Below are 11,312 nucleotides of genomic sequence, written 5' to 3'. Positions count from 1 at the left end.
ATAAATTCCGACTTTTAACTTAAGCCTTTTATATAAATATGCCGCAAGTATTTTTTTTTTTTGAAACAGGAATCCACCAATCATTAGAAGCTAGCGTTGAATGAGAAATGCTTAACGAAGCAAATTGTAAACATTTTGACTAGTTACAAATAAGTATATATATGTTAACATGTAGATCTATTATTACATATACTCAGTACAGTACAGTGCATGTATAAGAATGTCTCACACAAAAATAAAAAAGAAGCAAAATATACAGTAGTTCTTCTTTACAAAATCTGTTTAGAAATTTTTTAAAAGAAAAAAAAAATTAAAAATTAAAAATACTCTCAATTTTGAGCTTAATGGGCTTTTAATTTGTTATGTTATATTAATCAATGACGTCAAAGTTGACATGCAGTATGACGCAAACTTATTTGATTTTATGACGTCATCAATTCTATGACGCTGCATTTATTTACATGCTCACAAGAATAGCATGTTTATACTGTAAGTCAAGTATTCTCTAGAAAGATTATTACCTACGACAATGTCATCTAGTGGGAGTAGCGGTTCAAGCAAATCGTCAATGGACCCTGAGAAAGGAAAACCTCAAAAGGATTCGTCTAAGAAAAAATCTTGTAAGTCTACAATGATAAACGATTTCATTTTTTTATAATTATTTATTATTTGATCTGTTGGATCCGACGTTTCGCTATTTAAATGTACGGAACTAAACTATTGTTGGTATGTCGTATAGCTGATTGCACAGGCTAATTAGTCATACATGCTATATTCAAAAAGAATGACAAGTCAACATGTATATACATATATTAAGGTTTTTATTTCATAATGTGCACTATGGAACATGACATGATTTATGAGTATTATAGTTCAGGATGCATGCGGACTAGCTTATGTCAAGATGATTTATATATGTAACTTTATCAACGTGTGTATAAAGTCTACGTTTACACATATCAAATACATATATATTAATTTAAAAGAATCTTCAAGAACATCAAAACATTTATGAACAATTATGAGTGTCAATTTAAAATTATACTTTAAAAAGCTACATACCAACGATTTGAAATTCCCGACACGTCACGATGACCAAACCATACTGATGTCAGCAAGTACCTGTTACAAGTACCTGTTACAAAAAACATACCTGTCACAGGAAGTGTTCAATGCGCATGCACAATACACGTTTTACAGGAAATGAAACACCTGGACATTTTATCAATTATCAATTGTTTATAATATTTTTTAAACTTTTTCGTATATAAATATCTTTTCTACTCTTATCATACATATAATTCTGTTAAATTTTATACCTTAAAGTTTTTCTAATTAATATTCTTAAAATAATTTGTTCTTTGAAAATTGTTAACTTATTTGTTTGTTTTTTATGTTTTCTTGATCTCTAGAAATTAACTTTTTTTTTTCTCTTTTTTTTATGATGAAATAAAGGAAAATATTAACTGATAAAAAAAAAAATTCGAAAAGATTATCTTTACATTTAACAATTATTATTTTTTTACTTATTAAAAACATTACAAAATTGTTGAAGTAAATTATAACTTACCCGACTGCAGTATCCGAAAATTTTTTAAAAAGTGACAAGAAAATATATTGAGCGGATATTTCCGAATATTGTTTCCTAAGGCGTTTTTTTCTTTAAAAGATAAAGTAATAAAAAGTCATTAGATAACATCTCTGACCGGACATCTCTGACCGGATATTACCTTAAGGGTAAAACAGATGTCAAGTTGATTTTATATTTTAGATTTTTATAATTTGTTAGAACGAGTTTGAAATGTTTGATATTAAATAATAACTTGTTCAATACTTTTTTTTTAAATATTTTTTTTTATAAGTAATGGAGGAATTGTCGTATAGCTGATTGCACAGGCTAATTAGTCATACATGCTATATTCAAAAAGAATGACAAGTCAACATGTATATACATATATTAAGGTTTTTATTTCATAATGTGCACTATGGAACATGACATGATTTATGAGTATTATAGTTCAGGATGCATGCGGACTAGCTTATGTCAAGATGATTTATATATGTAACTCTAAAACGTGTGTATTTATATACATTATAAAATGTCCTTAGGACAGGTTGATATTATATATACTATTCTCAAATGTCAGAGTAGGGGAGTTCGACTTTGGTATTACACTCGTTCACATGTGTGTTTGTATTTGTATATTAAAAGTATGTAACATCCGTGAGTTCTTTCTCCGTTATACGACAGGTACACCACTTGTTGCCAAGTAAAAAAAGAGTAAAGTTTCATTCCGTTTCATTCTTTCCTAAGACTATTAGTGATTGGAATAATTTAGACAGTGCCGTTGTGTGCAGAGCTTTAAAACAGCTCTCCAACAGTGCTACTAAATTACTTAGCTCCTCTCTCCCGCTGCGTACATACCGGAAGGTTCTGCAATGTACACATTCAGATTCAGATTCAGAACTAAATACTATACTATAGTGAATAATTGTTTAATGGGGCATTTATATAAAGGGGACGTAACTTTGTTATACATGATATTGATAGTAAAATGATATAAAATTTTGTTACATGATTGTGCATTTAGTAATCACTATGAATGATGATATCCTGCCAAAAAGGCGGTTTCCAATATCATAAAGAAGTATGGAAGAAGGTATAATATGAGTTTCAATATCATCCAGCAAGATGAAATAAATGCACTTATTCTCTTTACTGTACAGTAATAGCTTTGTGTGTAGTTGTTTGTAACTAATTTTTTCATCCTGGATCCATCGACGACTTTGATTGTGTACGATGAAATGCCTGCAAAGTACATATCTAATAATGTCATTTTCTTGTATTTTCCACGTGCAGGTTTTCTTGTGAGACCTTTAGTGAAATTCTTTACCTCTGAACCAGAACAATACCACACATGGAAGATGTTCATTGGATTTCCATTTGGAGCCATACTTGGCTACGGTAAGTCGACATAAAGTATAGGATGAGCTTTATTGTTTGTTAAGAATAAAGTTTGGTGTTCTTCAGTAGTGATAGTGGATGGAATTACCAACTATGTACCGACTGTTAATAGCTTAAAAAATTACGAAAAACCCATAACAAACCAGTAGGTATAGTTGCACGGGGTAGGAACTGTTACAAGAAGGATGGAGATAATAACCCATTTTGACGAGTGTTTTTGTAGTAAATACAGATGTTTTCCGACGAACTGTGTAACAGTTATCACAAGAACTCCTGAACAAGTTATCATGAGACCTCCATCCTTCGTGTAACAGTTCCTCTCCCGTGAGTTGGTTATTCGAATATTAAACTATATCAATCATACGTACCAAAATTGTGATGAATGATGATGATAAAAAATAATGATACATGATGATGATGATCATAATGATATATGTATGACGATGATAATGATGTTAATGATGATGAAATTGTTTGAGGTTGTGATGACAATGATGATGATGATGCAAAATAAAATAAAACAATAAATAAAAAAAAGAATAAATAAAACGTTTATGGGAACTATAGATTAAGATAGTAAATATTTCCAGGGCTATACAGATTAGTCATTCTCCCTATGGACCTAGGAGAAGATACAAGGCAACTGCTCGGAGCCGTCCTGGTGTTCGGAATATCTGCCGGTTTCTCTCTCTCGGTCCACTTCCGGTGTGTCTGCCTATTACTGGTTCCAACATTTATGGGAAAGGCTGGTCGGTCGTACCTTGGAGCATTTGCCATGGTTTTTCTTATAGCAGGTATGTTTGGACGACTTGATTGCACACTGTACATGTATTGCATTGTTTGCCATGTTATCTTTGAGTTTAACACATAAATTTACATAAAAATCATCCCAGTTTTATATAATCAAATAATAAAATATATAATTAAATTTAAAGCAGTTTCAATAAGCAAGCATTTTGTGTTAATAACCGAACTTTGACAATACTTTATTATAATGTTAATAATTGTTTTCATAGTGGTCTTGTTATTGGGCTGAAGACTGTCATAATGCCGAAGGCGAATATGACAGTCTGAGGCCCAATAACTAGGCCATTATAAAAACATTTAATGTTTGACAATTTTATCAATTAACAACACATAATATAAAAAATCAAGTACTTAGTGAACTAAAACGAACTAATATGAAATTCCGTTGTTGTGAGGTATTGTAAATGAGATTTTTGTTCTAAAAATGTCTCCGAAACCTATTTTACAGCTATGGCGATTTTTTTCTATGAAAAAAAAAAGAAAAAAGGAGATTCATGATGGCCCAGCTGGAGAGCCAATCAAAATTCTCCAATCTCATAATAGCCGTGTTTTCTCATAGAGGCAGTACTTTTGCATAATGGCCTTGTTTTATGTTCATAATGTCGTGGTGAACTTCATATTAGCCTTACATTTGAAGTGAAAACGTGCCAAATATTGAAAAGTTGATTAATAATATTTTTGAACTTTGGTCGATATTTTAATTGTCAAGCTAGTTATTGTTTTTGAATAAAAGTTATATGGTAATAGTTTACTGCACTTGTATGTGTAACGCTGCAATTGGTATACAAGTTGTATACTCGTGCTGTCAATTGCAATCTATGAAGTAATTTTATTTACCAATAATCTATAAAGGAAGTTTGCAGTATTATAAATTCGGCTAGGGTAATATAAAGAACTCTTTCCATAGGGTCATTATAACCTGCCAAAATTCTGAATCTAATAACCTACCTTACAGTATGTAAATGCAAACATCCCAAATGCATACAAATAACATAAAAAGTTTCGTACCCTAGAACCAGGGACGCGAATACCACGGTTCCCTCTCTACCAATTTCGTTATTTATGAGGTTCATCATGAAATGTCGATCCTTTAAAATGGCAACTGTGATATGTTAATTTTCGATATATGAGCCGCGTCACGATAAAACCAACATACTGGGTTTGCGACCAGCATGGATCCAGATCAGCCTGCGCATCCGCGCAGTCTGATCAGGATCCATGCTGTTCGCTTACAAACCCTATTACAAGAAGAGAAACTGATAGCGAACAGCATGGATCCTGATCAGACTGCGCGAATGCGCAGGCTGGTCTGGATCCATGCTGTTCGCAAACCCATTATATTGGTTTTGTCGTGACGCGGTTCATAATTATGTATTTCAGGGCCGGTAGAAAACATTGTTGACAACGCACAAGACATCACAAGATCACTGACATGTGCTGCACAACTAGCTGCAAATCATACAAAGGCGAAATGGAAGTTCCGATTACAACCGGTTGGAAATGTAATGAAAGATATGGCTGTAAGTATTTGAGCCGCGTCGTGACAAAACAAACATAATGGGTTTGCGACCAGCATTGATCCAGACCAGCCTGCGCATCAGTTTCTCTACTTGTTTTAGGGTATGTAAGCGAACAGCATGGATCCTGATCAGACTGCTGGTCGCAAACCCATTATGTTGGTTTTGTCGTGACACGGCTCATTTATAATAAAATGCTATATATACTGAACAATTTCGTAAATTTTTTGATTATTCTGGATCTTGTATTAGGAACGACCATCCTGATTATATCAAGCCTGCTACATCTGTAAGCCATTTTAAAACCTTATACTTGAGATATTATCACACATAGATAAACTCATGTCCGTAGTGTATTAATATTAAGGTATTTAAATAGTTTGAATATGTTAAATTTATATTGTTCCTTGTTGAGGGCCTCGTGGAAGATTGATATGTTGTTCAAACGAGTTCTCTTGTTAAATAAAGTTTTATTATTATTATTATTATTATTATCTTTACAATTATCATCATTATTATTATTATTATTATTAATATTATTACATGTATTATTATTTATATGATTATTATAATTATTACTATTATTATTTTTCTTATTATTATATTATTATTATTATTATTATTATTATAATAAATGTATTACGTTTCTTCCTTAAATCTGTATCTCATGAAATCGGTTTTCTTTAGCTGATTTGAAAAATGATTTATTTTGTGCAATATAGATCTACTGTCGTGAAAAGTAGAATAGAGAAAGAGAAAAAAAGAATGAAGAAATACTTAAAGAACGCCCATCACGGCTAAATTAGAAACTATATATTAATTTGGAGCACATTGAAATGTTGTAAAATAATGCATGGTTTGAGTTCAAAAGTAGGAGTGCCGTATACATACATGTACATTTTTAAGCAGAATTACATATAACAGTTGTTGAGACCAAGACTCTTAATGACAAATTAATATTTACGTATATAATATGAGTGATATTACAATTCTATATTGTATTTAAGGAAGAGGGATGGATGCTGAACAAACTGGGGAAGAAAGTTAACAAGGCGTTTGTTCCAGTGAGAGCCGAGGTAAGACAGTTCAGATATGCATAATATATCAAATGGCTAGTATTTCTCATAATTAAAATATTTTTGTCATCATTGGTTTTAATTTCCAAACAAAATACTAACTCTCTAAACTTATAACAATTGCCAAATAAGTGATAGTTAATCTATTTAGCCAATGAGTATTTTTTTGGAAAATATAAAAAAGATACCAAAAATAAAAATGTTTTGAGAAAAAAAAATGATGACATTTCCTGTGCTTAATGGGCCTTTAAAAACAAGAATGTTTATACATGTATAAAGTCAGTATTGTTACGCACCATAACAGCGCGGCGCATCAATGTCTGACACTAACTTTGTAGCTGGCTATCACGATGGAATACCTTCTTTATTAATTTAAGAACTTCCTCCGGTCTCCTAGAATTCAGGAATGCCTGAAAAAATATCATTTTTAATCTAACAAAAGTTGTCCTAATTTAAATTCATTACAGATGGTTAGTGTGAAAAGGTTTAACACCACTAAGTACTTTCCTTCTACAAATCAACATTCAACTCGACCCTAAAGAAAGAGCAACGTATATATTTAATATAAAATAAATTGACCTTTTTATTATGCAACTACATTTTTAAAAGATGTGCAGTCAATGTGGAATTAAGTCGTAACTTCAAAATGTTATGACCATTTGCCCATTACTTAGTAAGTTGTTATTGTGTATCATGTTCAAACAAGAACTCCGTCATTTTCTGTCAAACTACAATGATTTACTGTGTGATATTACATTGAAAAATGTGCTTTCAATTTTATAAGATCCGTGGAGATACGGGCATAAAAGAAATGGAGTTCCGAACCAGAAAAGAAGATAAACTAGAGGGCGGAAAGCTGAACAGGGCAGGAAAAATTGATGCGGAAAGTAAAAATGGACCAAATGATAAGAAATCAAAGAAAGTTGAAAATAAGTACAAAAAGAAGATAAAGTTAGAGTGTGAAGGTAAATTAATATGTTTAATGAAATAAAACTGCAGAGAAATTTATCTTTGACTAAATACGTAAACATTTCATCGCCAAATTACCCGCAATCCTAATTCGCAGGGCACTTGCTATATGACTGAGATGTTTATAATTCATATACATGTACACTAAATGATTTATTGTTAAATGGCCGGCTTCAAACGTATATTGCTGTAATTAACATCAGTTGCTGAGGATTGTACTATAACTATGTCACCCTACAAAAATGTCACATACTTTGAAATTGCAAACTCAATTATCCAGCTTCCTATAAACGCGATAGCGAACAGTGTTCACGTGAAATTTCTATTTGCCACATTAATTATTATCGGTATTTCTGTTAAATGTATCTCAAAGGCCCAGTATGCCTCAGAAATGTTTGTGTTCTTATTTCTCAAATGCTTTTATTAATGTGTGTATTTTTGTAGTATCTAAAAAGTTACTCACTGGCCAATAACCTTTCCCATCTCTTTCATCTGTTCCTTTTATGCAATAAGTACAGCTTTAGTGAATAAGTATTTTGTATGAAAGTCAAAATACTCGTTTGTTCACATTTTATTACTTTTATGACAAATTATTTCATATATAAATATGATTATCACTTCATTCTTCAGGTACCAATCGTCTAACATTCTCTAAAACCATTTTTTAAACATTATAAAATGTATGCCCTTTCTATAGGAGTAAACATTGATTTGTTTCTAGGGCATATTGTACGAAAAGAAATGATTAAGATTATATAATATCCCGAATAAAACTAAAATCATCTCGGCTTTATATTTTATTACTTATATTGTTGAGGTTTAAAACACGCTGCTTCACATATTGTGTCTTATACAGACAGATATACACGTGCTTCTTCACAACAGCGGACACGTTTGAAGAATCTAAAAATAGGAACGAAACTTACACTTGGCCATATTTTATCGTCCTTACCTTATGGAATATGCAACGACTTATTTAATATTGTCATTGTTTATTGTTATATAGATATATATAACAAAGCTATGAAGGAATGTCGGAAAGTTTTTGATCGTTTAGAAGATAGATGCAGGGACAAGATTCCAGAACCATTAGATGGAGTTTTATGCCCGCTGGTCAATGTTGGATTCCTGTGCAAACTTGTTGAACGTAAGTGCTTTTCGTTTTATAGTCTACATATGAAATACTATGCCCATTTTTCTCTACGTACTTCTTAAGTTTAAAATGGAATAATATGTATACAAGCGTATCCTAATATCAAACATCCGGGTAAAGGTGGACTGTAGTTTTAATCAGAAGTATATCGTTTTGTGTCATTAATCAATTCGTTTTAGTGACAATTCGTTATAGAATGTGGGATGCAAATAACGCAATACAATCACTGCTTTATATATCCAATGTTATATTCTTCATTAATTGATTTCATTATACATGTAATTATGAAATCCTGATTATCGTGGCTTTTAACCAAACGTTAAAAGTTCTGTAGTTCTGAATTATTGTTATCTGACATTTTTGTTTCCGCTGTCAGCTCTGGGAAGGGCACTAGGTGGCGAATGTAAGCCGAGTGAGATTATCAGACCATCATTTGGGAAAATGTATCAAAAGTCCGAAGAGTCTGTTCAGGATATGGATCAGGGATTTGAAGTTAAAATGCAGTACAAGGTTTGCTATAGAGCTGTTTCTATACAGTTAGAAAAACTTAAGCAGATCTTGTTATAACTACACTGTTATTCACGTCAAGTGGTAAAAAAATAATGATGTGTCTTCCGAATTTCAAGAAAAAATATAAAATAAATAAATAAATAAATAAATAAATAAATAAATAAATAAATAAATAAATAAATAAATAAATAAATAAATAAAATAAATAAATAAATAAAATAGATAAATAAAATAAATAAATAAATAAACAAACAAACAAACAAACAAACAAACAAACAAACAAACAAACAAACAAATAAATAAAAATGAAAAATACATAAATTATATTAAATTAAATAGGTGATAAAACATTATAAAAAATGAATGGACGGATGAATTAAGGGATTTATGGTTTTATTTACGTCTTTTTTCCAATTTATTCTTTTAGGTAGTCAAGGGCAAAGAAGACGTTGACTACACATCTATAGAAGAAATGCGTAGTAATACCATGCATGATTTTAAACAAGGACGATACTGGTTGAACTTAGCTTTGGTTCTGATCAAGAGATTGTTAGGTTTCACGTTTCTCCTGGTTATAATAAGGTTTGTTTCCTTTTAATTAAGGCTGAAGTGTTCATGTGAAAGGGCGGGAAATTAAAGTGGTAATGTGAACAAGCTGTCGTTTTCATGCGTTCACATTTTCGTACTTTTATTATTATTATAATTTTTTTTCAGTATGAAAAAAGCAGTATCAATGCTTGTAATGTTTACACTGTCGCGAAAACATAACAAACATGCATGTATCGCATAAACAACATTGATTGTTTACGTACCGTACAGAAATAAATATTCTATCAGTGGAAAGCGTTTATTTACATTTTTTTTCATTTGTGTTATGAAGAAACTCTTTCATTATTTAAGAACATTCACATATGAGCCGTGTCACGACAAAACCAACATAATGGGTTTGCGACCAGCATGGATCCAGACCAGCCTGCGCATCCGCGCAGTCTGATCAGGATCCTTGCTGTTCGCTTACAGACCCTATAACAAGTAGAGAAACTGATAGCGAACAGCATGGATCTTGATCAGACTGCGCGGATGCGAAGGCTTATCTGGATCCATGCTGGTCGCAAACCCATTTTGTTGGTTTTGTTATGACACGGCTCATATGTCGATGTTATCTGATGATTATGTTACACTATCTACAGTGAAACAATTGTTATTTGTTTTCCTACATTAATAGCACACCTGCTGCTCTTTAATTCTTACCTACCCTGATTGTCTAGATGTAATTAGAGAATGTCTTTTTGAAGATTCAAATATAAATCTTAATAATCCTAATAATAATCTTTTAAATCATTATAATCGTTTCATTTTATGTTGTTTTCTCAAGCTTTCTTCACTTTTTTTATCATAATGGTGTAAACATTAGTTAAGAATGGATATTTTGAAAAGAACCCGCTTGGCAACTTCTTTTCGTTTCAATTATAATTCACGAGGATTAAAACAAAATGTTGACCTTAAAACACAGTATGATGCCTTTTAAGTTATAGAACACGTTCACATTTTCGGCGAAAATAGCCTTTATTTTTCTTAAAAATCACATGATGAATTGTGTTCGATTGTTGGTATTGTATTCTGTTATTTTCAGCGCTTATAAATATCGCAAGAAGTATACAAATGATATACGTTTTGACAACATATATATAACATCGTACTTCCGGAAGATAGATGCTCGCCGTATGTTAAAGGTACTGGTATAAATCATGTTATTTATTTGCTAAAGCCCATTACCGCCTTTGGGTTTGAATTCAGTCACAGACATTGGATATATGAGCTATATAATGGGTTTGCGACCAGCATGGATCCAGACCAGCCTGCGCATTCGCGCAGTCTGATCAGGATCCACGCTGTTCGCTATCATTTTCTCTACTTGTAATAGTGTTTGTAAGCGAACAGCATGGATCCTGATCAGACTGCGCGGATGCGTAGGCTGGTCTGGATCCATGCTGGTCGCAAACGTATTAAGTTGGTTTTGTCATGACGCGGCTCATATGTGAGAAATTTATCTAGCTTAGAAAGGTCTTTAAAAATTACTAAGATACCGCTCGGTAACACGAAATGAAGGGGCGCTTTAAGTTCTCCACCACAAGTAAAGCTGGAACACCGTCATATGGTATTTACAGTTTGGGTGTGACTTGAACGCAACACAACAAACATTAACCGGAGTCTGAATTGTTTAAAAATTATAGTTGACAGGAAAATTCAATAAACCTTTAAGTTTCAAATAAATTCCTAATTTGAGACAAACATTGTTTTATTTTGTGGAGCTC

At 31.9% G+C, this 11,312-nt stretch overlaps 1 protein-coding gene across 1 annotated transcript; it reads left to right on the top strand.

The window, feature by feature from the left end:
- Window positions 1-407: 407 nt before the first annotated feature.
- Window positions 408-10,730, top strand: LOC132727527 (E3 ubiquitin-protein ligase DCST1-like; the record flags this gene model as incomplete). Its single annotated transcript, XM_060713068.1, is given in 10 exon segments — window positions 408-620; window positions 2,861-2,965; window positions 3,556-3,759; window positions 5,153-5,292; window positions 6,297-6,365; window positions 7,150-7,330; window positions 8,341-8,481; window positions 8,864-8,997; window positions 9,425-9,579; window positions 10,631-10,730. Coding segments are annotated over 10 exon segments (1,320 nt in total), but the record flags the coding sequence as incomplete, so codon positions are not given.
- Window positions 10,731-11,312: the final 582 nt, after the last annotated feature.

The sequence above is a fragment of the Ruditapes philippinarum genome, unplaced genomic scaffold, assembly GCF_026571515.1.
Source record: "Ruditapes philippinarum isolate M1 unplaced genomic scaffold, ASM2657151v2 ctg4045_1_1_1_1, whole genome shotgun sequence".
NCBI lineage: Eukaryota > Metazoa > Mollusca > Bivalvia > Venerida > Veneridae > Ruditapes > Ruditapes philippinarum.
Note: the sequence above shows the minus strand (reverse complement) of the source record. Positions and strands in the feature narration are given on the sequence as shown.